Source organism: Motacilla alba, chromosome 3, assembly GCF_015832195.1.
Source record: "Motacilla alba alba isolate MOTALB_02 chromosome 3, Motacilla_alba_V1.0_pri, whole genome shotgun sequence".
Lineage (NCBI taxonomy): Eukaryota > Metazoa > Chordata > Aves > Passeriformes > Motacillidae > Motacilla > Motacilla alba.
In genome coordinates this window covers 58,087,961-58,107,527 of record NC_052018.1, presented here as the reverse complement: position 1 = coordinate 58,107,527, position 19,567 = coordinate 58,087,961, and the positions used below count along the sequence as shown (strand labels likewise).

The 19,567-nt window shown below is 38.8% G+C and overlaps 1 protein-coding gene across 1 annotated transcript in view; it reads right to left on the bottom strand.

Moving 5' to 3' along the window:
• The window catches only part of CCDC170 (coiled-coil domain containing 170), a 33,228-nt gene extending 21,931 nt beyond the window's left edge, over positions 1–11,297 (bottom strand). Inside the window, exons 1-4 of the mRNA XM_038132429.1 lie at positions 11,223–11,297; positions 9,325–9,373; positions 5,174–5,305; positions 1,981–2,237 (exon numbers count right to left, since the gene is read on the bottom strand). Of these exons, the coding sequence (XP_037988357.1) occupies positions 1,981–2,237; positions 5,174–5,305; positions 9,325–9,360 (425 nt within the window). The 5' untranslated portion in view covers positions 9,361–9,373; positions 11,223–11,297. The remainder of the gene's footprint in view (positions 1–1,980; positions 2,238–5,173; positions 5,306–9,324; positions 9,374–11,222) is intronic.
• Between the last annotated feature and the right edge of the window lie 8,270 nt (positions 11,298–19,567).

Sequence of the window (19,567 nt, the reverse complement as noted above, 5' to 3'; positions counted from 1 at the left end):
AACTCTGGGCACCTTCCTTTCCTCTGTAGCCCCAACAAAACTAAACCATGAGATGATTGCTAAACTGTTGTTGTGAGGAGGGATATATCAGAAGTGAAAAGTTATTAGGCTCAGACATGTCATATATGCATGCCTATATGTCAGAATATTATATAAGATTGACCACCCACAACTGTTCTGTGGCTCTAAAAAACTGAGATATCCACTAACAAAGCCATGCCTGCTGCTAAAAATAAAAAATCTGAAGTACAAAGCACTCATTTGATAACTTTACGAATAATCTAATTACCTGCAGTAGGGCCGTAGAGGTGTGACACCTAGAAAATAGGCAATCAGGAACAGAAAAGAAGAGCACAGCTTTTTCACAGTTTTGCTAGCTCTTCAGAACTAATGAGCAAAGAGGAGGGAAGGAAAAATAAGAAGAAAAAAGCTTTTGACAGTTCACACTCTAAAAATACCATGGCAATAGACACGTCGAGTAGAAAAGCACCATTTTCAATAGGAGAGGTGCACATTCTGGAAGCAAATCAGAGAATTCACCAAACATTTCTTACTGTATCCCCAAGGTATAGAATGTAAATGTGCACTTCAGGCGTGCTGGCTTGCTCTTCCCTCTCATTAGTGGTTTTCAGTGAAAATCTTTTTTGAACACCTAGTTAGGACTAGTCATGTGCCAGGCACTACCAGAGTGGCCAAAATAAGTTGAAGTTCACTGAGTCAACACACTGGTTAGTGTGAAGTGACACATGTAACCATTAGCATTAGCTGAGGACAACAAAAAGCTTTGGAAGCAAGCACTGCTGACAATCATGAGCAATCCAACATGTTTGTTCCTTCCAAATGAGCAGAGTCACTATCCCTGTATCTCTCTGTATCTCCTCCCTTTTGCCAGCAGTCCAGTGGCACACTCCAGGTGTGTACTGAGCCTGAGCTGGGATTGGTAGAGGTGGAAATCAAGCTTTTTTCTTGCTCACTTCTCTCTTGGAGCAGTCCCCTGGTCCTGATCACCACGCATCAGCACAAACACAACTGATTACACAAGTATTGTATGCCAAAGAGAGCAGCCAGGACTGCTCTGGGAGTGACAGCAAAGATTTGTGCCCATAAAATTGATTGTATTGCTATAATGGCAGGCAATTATGAAACACAGTATTTCAGAAGTTTTCTCCCAGTGAGTTAGGCAAGGAAACAGGATAGGAGGTTTTTCTTCCCTTTTCTTCTTCTTCTTCTTCTTCTTATTTTTTTTTTCATACCAGAAATAGCATTTTAAAGAATCTTAACAGGCATTATGTAAAACTGGACTCTCCAGGCAGGGCTTTTGGCACATCAGCTGGTGATAAACAAGTGGACTGTAATGGTTTTCTCGAAGTTTTAAAATGACTTAATTATTCATTTTTAATGCATAAAACCTGGCAGAGCTGTGCCAAACACTGATTTGGGAAAGGCCGGTGTCTGGTAAACACTCACCTTGCTCTGGTAAACACTCACTCCTTGCTCGACACAGTATTGATGGAGTCACAAATATTAGTCTGATAATGGGCAGAAAAATCCATTAAAGAAGTCCAGGTGTCTATTAATAGGACTGACACTGATTTTGGAATTTAAGAGCTTAGAATATTTTCATACCAATCAATTTTGCTACAAGTCTCCATCCTACAGACATGAAACATGAGCAATTATGTAGAACTGACATATCAGTGCTCTGATACACTATGCTAAGAGCAGTACAGTTAAAGGATACTATATTTTATAAGTTCAATGCATTTCACCTTCAAAGTACAAAACATTCAAACTTCTAGGTATTGACTACCAACCCAAACCAAAATTCAAATTTCAACACCTTCTACACACTCAGGCACTGTAACAGAATTCAGAACTGCAATCAACTCTAGCCACCTACTTACTTTTCTATATTGACAAATGTACCATTCTCTCATCCCACCCAAAAAAAAGCTTTTTCTTATCTCACATGACTCTTACTTAAGTTCTGCACTTTTCTTATGAAGCTCCTCCTTCAGCTCCAAGTTTTCCTTACATGCCACCTGAGCTGCCAGCTCAGCCTGGCTTTTAGAAGTGGCAAGCACACCCAGCTCTTCTTCCATCTCCTGGATTCGCATTTGCAGAGACAGGAGGCGAGATTTCAGTCTGGCATTGTTTTCTTTATAGCTTTCAGCTTCAGCCTTCAGCTCTTGAAAAGAAGCTTCTTTAGAGATCATGCTCGACCTGAGTTTAAGCAACTATAAATAGAAAAGGAGAAAATTAATGAAGAATAGTTTTCCCAGCCTGAAATAACATGACTGTATTATAAGCTTAGCAATGTGACAAGCAACACATTTCTATCGCTACAAGACTAAGTAGAGGGACACAACTTTACTTTCATATGACTAGAAAAAAGCAATGGAAGAGGTTTGCAAAAACAAAAGCTACTCTTGGGTAACAGTACAACTTTTCAAGATAACATCTTATAGGAAACTAAGTTCATTTACTAATTCAGAATTTAGGAAAAGTCTAACTTAAGTTCTGCTGCACAACCTTAACTCATGTCTCCTATGTATCTGCATTACAGCAAAGTTATTAACACCACAATTCCCTCTTTTATGCCTGCTGTCTACCTGCTTCCAAATCGGGTGCTCAATTCCTCAGATAATCTAGAGCTGCAGCAAAGTATCCTGCTGTATGAATGTGGAGCCTTTTGACAGTTTGAAGCATATTTAGAGGCAAGTAAATTTTTGGAGCATTGTGTGGTAGGCACCCTCTTCTCACCTTATGGAAATAGTTATTTTTGAGTTTGACAATCCAATTAAATGTAGCTGTATTTACACAGAAACAGCAACAGAGCCTTTTAAGAAAGGGTATGAGGAGGAAAATCACCCTCAAATGTTAAAGACCCCTTACAGGGATGATGCTAGAGCTTTCCAAGAGCTCATGGAGTTCAGTAGGTTTTTCTCTCTCTCTTTGTTAGAAATACCATTTTCCATTGAACTATTTCTATTAAAAGCTTCTCTAGGAGACTGCACTTGAGGGAGACTCACCAGGCAATCAAAATTTCCATATGATTTCCATATGATTTTTTTTGTTATTAGGAACAAGTAATTTAAAGTGGACTTTTTTTGTCACAAGAAGTGTTAAGGCATGTTTCAGCTTTCCTGACAATTCCAATTAAAAGCAGCAAGATGCAATCTGAAAGATTTCTGTCCTATCACATAGAATTAACAGGCAAATAATTTAGCCAAGTTAACTGTTCTTTATGGTGAGTGACCGAACTTCTAAATTGTGGCAAACATTTTAAGGGAAAAAATATTCAAGACATTAAACTGCAATCCAGAACAATGGGAAATTCACTTCTCTGTTGGAGTCTTTCAGTATGACCCAAGATACTCAGAGAAATTTGAGAGGCTGGTGAGCCAACAGAACAGCAACTGCCTTGGAAAAGGGAGGTCCTGCTTCTCCTCTTTCCAGCCACGCACGCCTGTCCTCTCCCTCGCACCAGCCCTGTGTTTGTCTGACTCCCCTACAAACGACTTCAATAACAACCGTTAGAAAATAGCTCACTTCTTCTCTCGCAGAGGAGAAAGAGAATCACAAAGCAAAGGCTAACACTGAGAAATCAGGTAGGAGATCACCCTTGCAGCAGCAGCAGCACCGCCTTCAATAAGCTTATGCTTCACATGCAAGTGCAGCTTTATCAGACACTCTGGAGCAGCACTGAGTTCAAGAAAAGCAGCTTGTCTTTTTCCCGGGTTCATAGGCTTCATTTCCATACTCCACCCTCCTCTTAGTGCTAGAAAAAGCAATTATATGGCTACAAGGTGAAATAAGATTGGTAAACTGATCTGGCTAAAAAGCAACTCAGAAGGAAAGGAATTATTTTTCAATTGCATGGACACAGCAGTGCACTGTAAAAACTACACATACATCTGTGCCGGCACAAGGGGTGGGGCAGTGTGGGGAAGGAAATGAGCAGCTGAAGGAACAATAGCACTGCTTTGCTTGGCAGCTGGACCAAGCTATGGTATCTTAGAGTGTTCATAACCTTAAAATTTCTCTGTGGTTCAACTCCCCATGTGATATTTTTTCATCTATCCATTGTCTTTGTGGTCAGTTCCAATAGCAGAAAAAGCAAGAATAATCCCATATCATGAGTTTTACAGAACACTCAGCAGAACAAGGCTCTGACCTCAGCTGGGTCATGAAGGTCTTTATTAACAAGAGCATGAACAGCTGCTTTTTTTGACTATGCTTTTGCAAGCACTGTCTTGAAAAATCTATAAATCAGTCAGACGTTCTGGCAATAAAGCCATTCAACATTTCCAGTAATAAATTTTTCATATGAGAACATTAGATTCTGTATGGCTTCTTAAAATTTAAATTAAAGGCATCAGTTCTGGATAAATGTTAAATGTAGAGGAACCCTGCAGTAACTGCAGGATCAACTGATCAAATTAAACCTCAGCCAATGGCCACTTATGCCTGTAGTTCTGTATGTGAATTAATGTAAGCATTTCATGTCTTCTAAAGGCAAATTTTACTCTACTTTAAAACTGACCACTGCCCACATTGCTGACTTCAATCAAATCAATTGTAACCAGTTATATGTTTATTAAAAAATTACTTGTGGAAATAATGCAGCTCTAAAAATTATCCGGTAATAAATCTTCTCCTTAGAAACACGATCTACAGAACAGGAAGAGTAAAAAAGTATGTGAACATGTTCTTCAGCCTCTCTACCTACAACCAACCTCATTAGCACAAACACAATTTCACTGGTGATGAAAGCAGATCACATTTGGGGAGCTATAACTTGAATAAAAGGGAGACATGAGTAAAGATGAGCTGCTAGATCTTAACTCACCTGCAGGAAGTGGAGGATAGCTATCTGAACGTTTATACAACCACAATTTAATTAATTTTCAGGTTTAACATAAACATATTGCACTTAATGACGATAAAAAACTACACTGCTTCAAATCTTCCAAATACAAACATTATAATCAGTTCTTGATCACAGAAGGAAACAAAGTAAAAATCACACAGACATTCTAAAAACAAAAACCCAAAAGCTCTGTAGGAAAAGCAAGTTTCAGACTTCTCTGCAAGCTTTCTATTCTCTACATAAGGAAACTGAAAATATCCTCAGGTTTGGAGAAGGATTTGAAATTATTTTTAGATGTACCTCTGACTGGGCACAGTCATACTTCACAGAAAGTGCTGCAAGTTCACTTTGAGCAGTTTCAGCTGCAGCTCGATAATGATTCATCTGCTCTCTAGCGATGGGAATATCCAAAGGAACGTGATCATGAGATTCCTGTGAAGACAGAATGAATACAAAACCTTTAGACATCACATTTTTGGAACATTTCTGCTTCAGTGCTTTTTGGTTTGATTAAGCTGCTCCAAGGCATTACTCCAAATGCTGCAGAGTATTATTCCCAGAGTAACATACACTTACTGAAAAATAGGTTAAAGAGTCGCTTTTCTATGAGTCACCACATTCATCTCCAAGTTCAGCCACCAACACCAGTGCTAAAGTAAGATAGTTCCACTCAACAATCCCATGACCTCCCACTATTTTCAGCTCTGGCTATTTCCAACAGTTTCTATATGTTTAACATTCAAAAGGTCCCTTTTCTACAAACTTATCCAGTTACTCTTTCAACCTGTATAAACTTTAAACCAAAGGGAGTCCTCAGAGGTCTCTTATGCAAAGAATCACTTTGGTTTTTAGACCTCAGTTATACCGCACATACTCTCATTTTTCATTTGGAAGAAATGTTGGAAAAAAGCAGTGGCTATCCATCTCCTATGTGCCACTCATGATTTTTCAGATTTCTATCATATCTCACATCCACAGTCTCTCTACCAGGCTGAAGAGCCCATGCCTACTCAGACACTTGTATCTGCTCCTCCAAGTCACTTTTTGGCTTGCCATTTGCTTTCTTACTTCTAACCTTTCAAGGTTAGAGGTCCTTTTGAACTCCATCACTTGGACACAACTTCAGCTTCCTGACTGATGCTTTCTCATCCCCAGCCATCACCATAATGACTACCTTTCATTCTTTTTCAAGTCCTGATTCCATGGCAAGCACTGCCTCTGTCTTTCTAGTACAGTCTCCTTCACCACTTGTACAACCCTTTAGCTGTGCCCTTTAGATTCTATAGTAGGCTTTCTCCTTTTTGTGATGTTCTGCTCTTCTGCAGGAGAGCAGGAATGTGCTGGATTTCCTGGCCTTTGTTACTTAAGTCTTTCAAGATGAGAATTCAGACCTGAAGTCTTGGTAGAGTTTCGTTAGACAGAACTTTTTTTCTTTTTTCAATCAATAGTAACTAAAACTGATGAAATGTAACCTCTTCAGAGCAGAACTAAGTTTAGGCTATGCTGGAAGCACACACAGCAGAGAACTGAACATGAGATTTGTTCTCCATCAGCTTTCACACAGGACTAAACCAAAACTGCAATCCTGGTACATTTGGGTATGAATTACAAAATGCAAAACACTCCCAGATAATGACTGCTTTTGGAAAAAGGTATTGCAATGGAGACAAAGACATCTTCTCGTCATGCTTTTACTACATCAGCATCAATTTCCAGGCTGAGATTAATTACAAGTTCAGCCCCTACCCATTCCAAATAGGAAAAAAAACCTGAAGAACTTTCCAAATATGCGAAAGTCTAGTAAAATAAGCATTTACCATGCAACACATAGAGAAATCCCTGAGGAATAAGGAAAAACTGCTAGTTCAGACTGCTGCAGAAGATAAATCACCTTGGATTAGTTGCTATAATACCACCAGCTCTATTCTTTAATCTTTCCTCTCTGTGTTAGTTGACACTAGATTAGACCCATCGAGTTTAATTGCATTCATCTCCTTCAAAGACACTCAGCTGTGCTCTTCCACAAAGGAGTTGCCACTCTCATCAAGCCGGACTGACACATGCAGAAAACTCATGGCCACATAGAACACAGCACATTATCTTGGAGATAAAAGGGCTGCTAATTTTCTCAACACTTTATCACTGTTCTGAGGGAGTGAAGGAAAGCATGTGCCATCTCCTTGCTGCTTTTGTCTTACTTTTGCTTCACTCTGCTTATTTCACATGTACAACCACATGAAATTCTTTAATGTAGAGGGCATTTTTCTCATTCTGTAATACACCAGGGCTGCAAAACCATGGATGGAGATTGTAAACAGTAACATGGGTATGATGGTTATGTATGTTATTACATTTGTAGTACTGCATGAATGTAGGTTTTTCCTTTTCTTCCCAAAAAACCCACAACTTATGACTTCACAGAAAGAAGGAGTACATCTCAAAACTGGTGAAATAAATACATTTATTATATAAGAAGCCCCATTTATTATATAAGAAGCCCCCATTTAGCAGCAATAACCAATGTAACAGCTTTAGAGCTGAAACTTCCAAAATCTATGTTTTTCATACAAATTAGGTTTTTAAATTATGAACACTTTAAAGATGCAGCTACACATCCAGAAGGATTTAAAAGAAGTTTAAATGAAGCCAGGTGCCAAAGTCAATGGGAATTACTGTTTGACTCATCTACAGTTTTAGTGAGATTTACAGAGGCAGATCTCTGCATCCTCCAGTGCCTTGGTAAATTTAAAACTAATCAGGGTGGCACCACACTGGGAAAGTTGGTATTATCTGTCGGAACCCAGGACTCTCCTCTGGGTGTCCTGGATGGCCAGAGCTGCTGGCAAGGGGCTCTGAGACCCTGGCATGCAGCCAAAGACACACGTGGGGTTTTGATCTTAGCCCGTGGAGCAAATTACTAACTCTGTATGAAGAATTACAAGCCACACACACAAGTTAGATAGCATAGTAGAGATAATCATGAAGTGAAAGGAAGGATTTCTGAGTGCTGTACAGGGGGGTTTTAAGCCTTGTACGCAGGGGTCCAAGTTTTGTACATGGGGGTCAGGGATTCTAAGATGGAGGGACTTGGGTGTGTCCTGTCCTCTTTCTTTCTCCTTCCTAGCCTCCATGTCTTTGGTGATGTTGGCACTCACAGATTGGTTTAGAGTAGAAAGTCACCATTCAATATAGATAGTAGGTATTGGAGAAAAAGTATAAACATGTAGTACGTAATATATGATATAAAAGATGGCACCAGCCCCCTGGGAGGGCAGAGTGCCTTTGTCTGAGCTGCTGAACGGGCCACAGCAGTTCAGGGAGAAGAATCTTGTAGATAACCAACAATAAACAACCTTGAGAACAGACAACAGAAGACTACTGAGTCTTTCTTCGAAGGCACGGGTTGGAGGAGGGACTTTTCCATCTTTCGGGGTCATCCCAATCCGGGGGTGAAACCCCACAATTATCATCATACTTTTAGCAGGAAACATGCATACTCTAAAATTAATAGTTTTCTATGTTTCTGTGGGTTGCCATCAGCCAATCACAAGTCAGACCTATCAGACAACTCAGTTAAATTGGCATGACTTTATATAGGGGTAAAATTTGTAATGCAAATGTGGCACTTTTCTATCCATGGAGAAAATTGGATTTCTAATGTTTCATGAGTATTATGTGATCTATACTGATTTTTGTTAGGAAAATAGAATTAATTAAGTGTTAAAAGAATTAGAGTGAGTAGACAGAAGAAGTCTTAATACATTAATACTCAACCAGCTCTAAATAACCTAGGTTTTGGGTGTTTCTCCCACTCACATTATTAATCTTTTTGATCTCTTTCCACTTACCTGCAAGAAAATGGAGCATTCATCTAACTTCATATGCTAAACTAAAGATAAGCCTATATTTACATTACTTAAGAGCAATATCTACTTGGACCTTCAGACTTATTAGTAGTAGGTGTTCTTTAGACGATCAACAATATATGGTGATTTTTGTTATCGTTGACCATTTTTGTTTTGATTTTTTTACCAAATAACCTCCTTTATCTCCCAACCTTTAGTTGGAAAACTTTATTTGACTCAGAAACAACAAAACTACAACAACATTCAGGACTTTTATACCAATCCATATACTTTGAAATCAGCCAACTGTCAAAGTCATTCACTCCCATTCTGCTTTTGGCAGCTTCTCTTTTATTTCCTGCTCCATTTCCCATTTCAATGCTGCCAAATGCCACTACTACTGCCATTGCCTACACACAACCCAGACACCTTTCCCAAAACATATAATTTTTAAAAATCTTTCTTGAAACAGAAATCCCCCAGCAGGCATTTAAACACCCATCACCACCCTGAGTGACTTGTCAATGCCCGGCCACAGACTATGCTCAGGGCAGGGATTTCTTCTTCCCATTCCCAAAGCACCAAAACACATTAGCGTTGACATACCAAAAATGATGACTCACAAACCTTTGTTGACTTCATTCTTCCTTCGTTTCTACAGAACAAATGGGGGGAAGAGGGGAAAAGGTTAAAAATTAAATAGATTTGTAATATGATGGCACATGACATTATTTTTTCACTGATATGCTAAACTGTATCATAGGTTACCACCAGCAAAGTTGGGCATGAAAGCAGAACACCATGGGAAAGTTTCTCTAGTAGCCTATGAGCTCTGCTTGTCTCCACAGTATTCAAACACACGTCTAACCAAAACAGGCACCTTCACGTTGGTTTGTCCAGGGTATATTCACCAGCTCAGCTACATAGGCAGCCTTCATGCAGTGACTGCTTCCTTTGCCACTACTTTTCAGGTGCTCCAAGTTTTTATTTCACTTCTCCTTTTGTCCTGCACCTCCTCTATACTGATATATTTAAAAAGGATCTGAGCGATAACACAGGATCTATCTTAACCAAAATACATCTTTTTTTCCCCCTCAGATGTTAAGGTAATCAGTGGGCCCTTTTTACCTGTATATTTGTACAGGACTTGGTACAGTGGTTGTACTCAGTGGGCTATTCAATGATTTTTTTAAATCCCAGTGTCATAACTTTTCATATTCTGAAATCAAACAAAATGAGATTTCCCAAATCTGCAATGCTTTTTCTTAAGACAATGAATATTCCTGAGTGTATGCATGCATAAAATTCTTCTAACTTCTGAAAATACAATGCAGCAGCAGAGTTTATTATTATTATTATTATTATTATTATTATTATTATTATTATTATTATTATTATTATTTGTTGCAACCATAAAGATGACATCCAGCATGAAATACCTGAAAGAATGGGTAGTTGAAAAATTTTCACACTTTGCTGCTGCAGATTTTTCTTGGTAGCAGCAGCCAGCATTCACATCACCTCAGAAAAGCACAACAGCTACAAACAGCAATGAGCATGAGAAGGTTCAGACACTATTCCACGGTGACTCAGATTTTGTTAACACATGTGAAAACAGACTAAAATGAATCACACATAACCAATGAGGCTGGAAAGGACTTCTGAGAACATCAAGTCCGACCTACGACCAAACACTGCCGTGTCAAACAGATCGCAAACAGATCGCTGAGTGTCACGTCCAATCTTTCCTTAAACACCTCCAGGGACAGCAACTCCACCACCTCCCCAGGCAGTCCATTCCAATGTCTAACCATCCTTTCTGTAAAGGAATTCACCTTAATGCCCAACCTGAAACCTCCCCTAGCAGAGCTAAATACTGTGTCCTCTTGTCCTGTCACTGGTTAGCTGGAGAAGGCTGACTCCCCTACTGGAGTCACTTCAGGGGGTGGGAAAAAATGGGTTCACAAATTAACCATCTTGTATGTATATTTTGGGTCTTCTTTATAGACAATACTTTGCCCAATTTGCCTATCAGGGATCCCAAAATGTATTGATAATTATATATTAACATAAATTAAAATTTGCGAGTACCATTTCACAACTCTCTCAGTTTTGTCACTTGCTCTTGCACATTATAAAGTGCCAGAAACACACAAATTCTGAGTGGATTCCTATCCACTAGGCCAACTCACTGTTTGCAGTACTTTTTCTTGTTATTGTTATATACCAATGGAGTTTTTCTACATTAGTGTAATCTTCCAGAAATATCTAAAACTAACTTAAATGTTCTCAGCAGCTCAAATAAATTACCAAAGAGATTTTCTAAATTCCTTTCAGAAGGTTACTGCTCAGCTTTACCCTCCTCCCTTTGCAGTAATCATTGAAAGGTATTACTGTAAAGATAAAAATCACTCCTGCTGTTCATTGGCCTCAAAGAGACCAATTTCAAGTTTGATTAATAGGCCCAAATGAAAGCTTCATTACAAGCAAAATTTTAGTCTTACCCGCTGCTACTACTACAAGAGGCAGTTAAAGCATTTCCATCTTTTGTTTTTCTGTTAGGATGAGGTGACTTTGCATCTAAGTATAATAAATGCATTTAACGTGATGAAAGACAACAGTCATCTGAAGGCAATTAAGAGAGATACATCACCGACTCTAAACATTACTTAACATGCTTTCTGGTTGACTTCATCCTTTGTCTGTATGGACAAATTAAGGAATTTGGAACTCCCCTGACACTTTCTTTCACAACTTTTCCAAAATGATTAACAAGGAGCCGCTGTGTTTATTCCCTAAACAATAAAAAGGGTAATTGCTACGACAAGATTAAGTGCTTATGCAGGGATTTGTGCAAACAATTCATTCTACTGTTTTTACTTTATCCGTGCTAAATAGAGTTAAATAACTTCTGCAACAGAACGACTTAAATGGTAGATTTAAAAAACAGACCATCATGCACTGCCAACAGCTGCAATTTTCCTACAACACCTACTATACTTTACTGCAGTCAACAAAATGAAAATATTTTAGAAATACTTGAGTATATTGGCATATACACAACTAAAATTGATTAGTGCTGTAGTATGATTTAGCAGTTGTAACTTACATTTTATAAACATGTAATTTCTAGTTTGTTTTTGAGTCCAAAACTCACAAACTATTTGACTGCTGGTTGGTTAAAATGTGGAGCAGGTTGCTGTCAACTCTGTCACTAAGCAGTGCTAGCAAAAAGTTTGTAATTGAGTCATAACAGTTGTATTTAATATAATGACAGTTGTTTTTGCCGCCACAAACTACCAGAATTCTGTATTTTTTTTTGTCTCAGAACAATATAGCTTCATTACAAAATTGATGTTCAACTAAATGAACTGCTCACACAAATAAATTGTTTATCCTTTGGAACACAAAACTGTTACAAGGTTCCTATTATATCTTTAGCACAAGGGTTTGATCCCTCCAAGCAATATCCTCTAGTGTCTCCCTTAAATTCACATCAAAGCCAGCAAATCCCTTTCAAAGGAGGAAGAGATGCAAAGAAGAAATTCTTAGATAACTATAAATTCCTGCTCTGTGAAAGCTACTCCCTTCTGCAGCACTTAGTAAGAAAAATCTTTCTGGCCTTGAACTTGTAAAGATAAGCTCTAATGATCAGCTGAAGTTCATGGGGCTCCAATCGCACCACGCACGGACCACCGGGTACAGCTCTGCACCTGCAGCAGTTCTGCTTTAGGGCTGGGGGTTTTTGTTTGCTTTGGGGCTGGGGTTTTTTGTTTCTTTTGGGATTTTGGCTGGTTGGTTTTTATTTTGTTTGGGTTTTTTTTTTTTTGGGTGGGGAGGGGGTTTCGGGGTGTGGGGTATTGAAAGGCGAGATTAAATTGAATGTTGCAAAGATGACTTGCAAAGGGGGGGTACAGCCAGCCCGTGTCCGCCGCTACAGTAACACCGACAGAAAGGGGGGTAGGAAGGGGGGCATATTTCCAAAGTCGGGGCTTTATTCCCTAATAGGGGAACTGCCAAAAAAACCCCAAGCCCTAACCAGACCAAGCCCCTCGGCCCTTTCCGCCTCGCCCCGTCCCCCGGTTACCGCGGTTCCGCCGCGCTGCTGCCCCCGCCAGCCCCGGAGCCGCTCCTGGGCACAGCCGTGCCCCTGGCAACGCGTCCCGGGGGAAGGACGAAGGGGGGCCCTGGTTAGGGAAGGGGGACCGAGCTCGGTGGCTGCAAGTCAGCAGTCTTCACAAGGGGAAGCTCACAGAAACGCCGGGGTTTGTTGGTTTTGTTTGTTTTCACTTCAAATAAACATTTACCTGATAATATTTGCTCACGTTTTCTCTCAAAAAAAAAAAAAAAAAAAAAAAAAAAAAAACAAGTCAGAAGAGGCGAGCGGAGCAGATGGCACCTGAGCAGGGTCTCCTGTTACCCAGACAGGGTTTCCTTCTCTCCCCAGAACCTGCCAAAGGAGCGCCCCCGCAAAAGCAGCCTTCCTTGATGGCTGCTGAACTGCCTCCAGCTAAAAAAGCACCTCCTCCTCTTCCTTCTCACCTTTCATCCAAATAAAGTGGTTAAAAATGGGAAGAGAGGAACTGAAGATTGCAGTAAAAGAAAGTTAGACCTGTGGGTGCATGGGAGCTGCGCATTATTTTCTCTGAAGACCTGGTGAGCTTTAATCAGCCTCTGGGGACAGTGCCATCATGCACCATTTCTGTACTCAAAAGTCAAAAAGTACTTCACCTTTCTCAGGAATGCTGACTTACTCATGTTTTCCAGAGAAGAAAATGAAGAAGCTAGGGATAGTACTAATTTTTCCTGTCCTTGTCCCTGTGTGCCTGCTACTGTTTCACTGCTGTTGCCAAGGTCACAGAAGCCCCCAAGCAGAGGGGGATATTTTGCTGGCATGGATCAGGCTGCTCCAGGGTAGCCTCATTCTGCAATTGCAATCTATGAAGTATTTTTGACGGGTTAAAATTTGTACTGGGCAGTCTTACATAAACCCAGAGGAAATCTGGCACATGTTTTACTATCCACTGCAAATTTGAACAAAAATATCACCTTGGATTTGTCCAGCATTCGACTACAGCCTAATCCGTCCTGCTGCTGGAGTGGCGTGCAGATGCAGGAGTAAACGCTTGTGAAACTTTGTCCGAACTTTCCTGAGCATGTGCTCGAGCACACTTCCCCATCTCTAGTCCTGCAGTGCCACGGCTGGTTCAGGAGTTACAATTTAGCTGCTTCTACACCTTTGGTGGTGGGGATGGAGCGCTTATACAGCTGTATCTTACCACACATCTATGAAGTTATTTGCCCTTAGAAAAACACACTTTATTCTGATGAACTGTAACAAGAGTAATAAGAAAAAAGACCAAAAAAAAAAGGATGAAGAAAAGTAGAAATGTCATGTAACACTGTAAAAGAGTAGGTGCAACAGCCACTCTTCAAGCCATTTTACTGAGAAAAAACTACCTTATTACAAAATGCTCACACTTTAAAATGCTTTGCCCTTGTTTGTTAGGATTTAAAAGTTGAGTTCTCAAAAGAATTTCATGTTTCTTTTTCCTTAACAGGGACAGGAAATAATTTAGGAAGGGTTAATTTGGGATTTTTAATTCTAAATAATTTCAAGGAGTCATTTTCATTAATCAAATTCTTCATGTTGTGTTTCATAAAATACATGGAAAGGATGTTCTCAGCCTGAGCAAATGATGATACAAATCTCTTGAGTGTAAGGACCTAATAAAGCCACAACAATTTTTGAAAGAAAAAATAATTTAAAAATTACTACTAACTTTCCCTCCCATGAAAATGCTCAGTGTTGAGAAAAGATGCTAAAATTGATGGGTATTATGAAACCCCAATTCCAGCACCCAGTACATTCAAAAATGTACCAGCTGATATTCTGCAGGTGCCTAAATGAGAATGGATGTGTTAAAATAATTTCAAAGCCAAAAGTCACGTGCAGATATCCCTTTGATAAGCACATGTGGTGGGATCAGCAATCTCCTGAAGGAAATAACCCGGTTTTACAACCCTAGACAAAGAGGGTGGTGAAAATGCAATACACATATGGGGGAACTAATCAGCCTTGGGAAAGAAGTGGCGATCTGTGTAAGGGAAAGCCACTGGTGCTGATGTATTAGGTTGTTTTCAGTTTGAGGAACTTAAACCAGACACAGGGTCCTTGAATCTAAACTCAACCCATGCAGCTATTTTGCAAATGCTCTGTATGTGGATCTTAGGTTTCCACATATGTATGAAAACTCCCTGATTTGCTTCAAGCAAGTCGTTCCTGCTAATGCTTCCATCACAATCCAGCAAAGCAGCAGCAAAACTTCCAAGGGCCAATCATGGATGCAGTCAAAGCTGTGCATCCAATACATGACAAAAGCACTCAAGTGTAGCTCTAACTCAGGATTCCCTGAAAACAAGACTACAACCAACCATGGAAAATGCGGATGCTCTTTGTTCATATAAGGATACTCAAGCCCTCACTGCAAGCTGTAGGCCTTCTCAGGCTGCAGGAATTTACCTGTCTCCTAATTCCCTAACCTTAGCCCAGGGGCACACAAAGTCCTTGAGTGGAAATAGGACCACTATGCAGACAACACAAGAGTCACAGGACAGAAGGAAAGGGAGGTGGAAAGGCCCTTCAGCTAGCTTGAGGGAGCACTCCTGGACCCTAACCCTTTTTCCTGAATGGTTCTGCCTTTTACACAGTTCCTAGACTAAAATGAACAATTATGTGTGTATATAAACCATCTTGGACCAGAAGTCAGTGCACTTCCTCACCTATGACAATTAATGGTATGTTTTGGGAAGTAGGAGATATATGAAACCTATTCCAAATGCTACTGCATGAAATGCATCATCAGGCCCTTCATCAGAATCACTAGGAAGGCATCAGCCTTACCATGGTAGTGTGAGAGCAATCAGTTTGTTAACATTAAGAAAGCAAAATCAAAAGCCCATAGTATATATCTTGATGTATCTTACCTCAGCTTTTAATCTGTTACTTCATTAGACTTGGAAATAAGCAGAATCCCAGGTAAAATAAATTTCTACAGAGATGAAAATTTTTCTTCACAGGGAGTTTGAAATATTATGATTATGTCACTTTTGGAAAAGTGATACAACAGAAGCAGCACACAAGTACTGAATATGTTTATTCACGCTAAATTATCATAAGAGGACATTTTATATTTCTTTCACAGTGGAAACAAAGCCAGATGAGCTAAACCTCAAAAAAGCACGGTAAATAAAAACCCTTTCTCACAACATGTCTGCAGAATTCACAGCTGCAAAGCTGAGGCAGAATGTGGATTAATCCATAAACTAATTCTTAATTCATGTAAAAATACATGTAAATAGACTTTTTATTTTCAGGCTGTTAGAAACAGAAGTATATCAGTAAGAACAAAAATGTACAGAAGTTTTCAAAACCTTTTTTTAGGGTAAAAAAAAACCAAAACAGAAACAAACAAGAAAACATAAACAGTCCATGTTAAAGGATGTTTTCCCTCACATGTGTTCTGCCACTAGCATATGAAAAAGAAAGAAAAGGACCACTTTAACCAGCACATTCTCAGTTTTATTTTAAAATCCTTAGATAAGTGTTAGGTGAATTTCAACTTACATTTTGCTTTAAATAAAAATAATTACAAGCTTTTGTTCTGTAATTTTGGGTAAACAGAAAGCTGGTAAGCAAACAAACTTCAGTGAAAAAAAAACCCAACAGTTCTGTACAAGATTCCATTTTGGAATTTTTATTTTAGACACAATTAAAGGTTTCTTTTTAGATTAAAACCATTTCATAGAGTAATTTTCATGCAACATAGTAAACTTTTTTCCTATGCTGTTTGACAGCACAGGAGATAAACGTTCACATGGAAAAAGTTGTAACCGTGAATGCAAATAACACTATGAACTTTAAAGAAACCGTTTCAACAACAACAGTTAGGGTTTATGGGACATCAACAAGGTGTGTAAACCAAAGTGTTTTGGAAATATTTTAGTTACAGTAACACCAAAATTTTTCCATTTTTGCTGAGAACACATGAAGCACCTCTCAGTTCTAGAAGTGATTCTGGAAATGACATCATCAGCTGCACCAACCTTGGTAAGTAAGAACCAGATACATTTAAGAGATCCTCAATAATTTTTAAAGTTTTGAAATTTTAACAGGAGTACAAGTAGCATAAAAATTAGAAAATTCCTTATTATTGCCCTGTCTTGTTACAGACGAACGTTTTATGATATCTATCTCTTGCATCTGTATCTTTCAAAACCTCATTGAATAAATATGCTTTACAGGTTTATGCGTAAAATCCATTTCATAGGAAAAAAATTCAGGAACTAAGACCTGAATTACTTTAAGTTGGCTTCCCCAGCCACTGAAATAGTATAACAATGTCTGACTTGCACAAAATTATATAATTTATTTCAATATTCTTACAAGCTTCTACTCATACAGTCAACTTATTTTCCACATCAAACAATTTATTTTAAGAAACCTTATATACATAAGAAATTATTGTAGATATCTTACAGGATAACTTACCAGGTATTCAGACAGATGTGTGTACTGCCTTTCATTGTGCCTGTGACATTACTTTCCTCCTGTTTCCTCAACAATCAAAGTCATCAAAAACTGACTTAGAAATACAGTTGGTCAAAAGTTAAAAGACAAAAATAAAAAGTAAAAAACTCAGTTGCAATCAGTTGTAACACAGATGTATAGAAGGAACTTTCTTATACACTCAAGTAAAAAAAAAAGTTATATTACAGCACATGCTAGTGTTCTAACACACGCTTCAAGTTATGTTTTTAAATTCCACCTAAATGCAATAGGTTCATGTTGGCATTTCATGAAGCTGTATTACAACAAGTAATTAGCACTGGATAACTAAAAAAGAGTTTCCTATTTTTAAGTAAACTGTAGCAAACCCGTCAGAAGAGCACTGTGCCTCACTGGAATATGTCTTCACAACTTTGTTGTGTCATGAGAGACTGTAATGCTGCATTACAGCAACACTGATGTTATTTTTTCTTTTTTTCATACAATCAATCAAAATTTTACAAAAATATAGCCAACCAACAAACATAAAAGTATGCTGCATATTCAGTTCTGCCTAGAGATCGCACTTTGCAATTACAGCTATAGAAGTCAAACATTTGGAAGTTATGGCTGTGCATTCCTTACACAGCCACATAGTCACACTGCATTACCACATAAACTTCTCTTTGTGAGGGGTAAAAGATGGAAAGTGCATTTTTAATCAACTGGAGAATAGAGCGATTTTTTTCAGCATGACATCATGTCATACATTAGCTTTCACATGCTAAGCTAAGAATTACATGTCTTGTAGTAATTTTCATGATTCAGTAATACTGAGCAAACACGACTGCATCTCCTAATTGATTTTGGATTTTGTAGGACTGTATTTGTCATTAATTAATATTATTAATTTTCCCCAATCTGCATTGTGAGTTCCCAGAAGTAACAGCCTGAAAGCAACCTGGGCACAGGGACACAGTAACAACCAGTAAAAGCTGAATCAAGTTTCTCAGCATGTGTAAGGATTGTGTAAGAGGCAAATCTATTTGTCAAGGGTCGCCTCGGCAGTGACTTTCTCTTCTTGTTCATTATATTCTTTTAAACCTCTCCAGAAAATTAAGTCAGCACCTTACAAACAATTTGAGCACAGGCAAAGCAGATTCCATCCCCAATTGCTCTCTGAGCAAGGTATGATGTTCTCATTCCACATATTCCACAACTTCCATCTCTCTGTTCATGACCCAAAGTTGTTCAAAATGCACTTCAAACAAGTTATCAGCATTTTCAAAGATGAGACACTGAGGCTCCAGAGCAGAGATTCATCTTGTCATTTACATATTTGATCAAAGCACTAAAGCCGGAGCGCTGTTGAGCTCTCTCCAGTCAGAAACCTTCAGCAGTCTGACCTTCAGCCTTCTTGACTAGATTTTTAATTTCTGCAGTTCAATCAGGTGCCTAAGGATGAGGATTAATTCACCCTGTAGGAGTACTAAGCCAAAGATACAAAGGAGATAAGAGCAGTAAACCCAGGTCTCAAAATTATAAACCTCCCTACAACTGCCTCATGAAATTCCTTGCATCTTTGTTTTTGAATACTTGACCTTGGAACCTTAAAATACCCTTTCATATTTAAGAAGAAGAAAATGAACACAAATAATCAAAGTCATCAGCATTTGGAACATATTTATCCACTGTATAGATCTTTGTTGTATGAACATAACGAGCAGCAGCTTTTGAGACCAGGGTAGAAGTGCAGAAATGGGCACCTAACAACTCCAGTTAAAAGGAACCTGTATGTCATATGCCTCTCTACCTACTTCTCAGTGCAAATGGGGTTGTATATCCTCCCTAAAAACTGAGGCATCCTTCTTAAAAAACAACCAACCAAACAAAAACCCCCAAACAAATATATTTGAAAAATAAAGAGAATTACCACAACAGAAGGAAGCAGCAGTGCTTGAGCCTCATACATACACTGCTGACAGGCCACCTGCAGATCAAGTTTGCATTAAATCTAAAGTCCACTTAATGCAACTGCTTGGGTTTCATTAATTTTTTGTCTGGAGAGGCTTTTCTGTGTGCTTCTTTTTTGGTAGAGCTTTGTAAATAAACAGTATCTTCAATATTCTTAAAATGAGATTGTCCTTTCTCCTACTCATCTTCCTCCCAGATGGGACAACTCCCCCACAGGCAAACTGGCTAGCAACATTCACTTGTGCTTTAAGATTGAAATTAAAATTTCAATTCTACATTAATTTTTACAAGCTGCTACCCAATAACTTATCCCTTAATGTAACACAA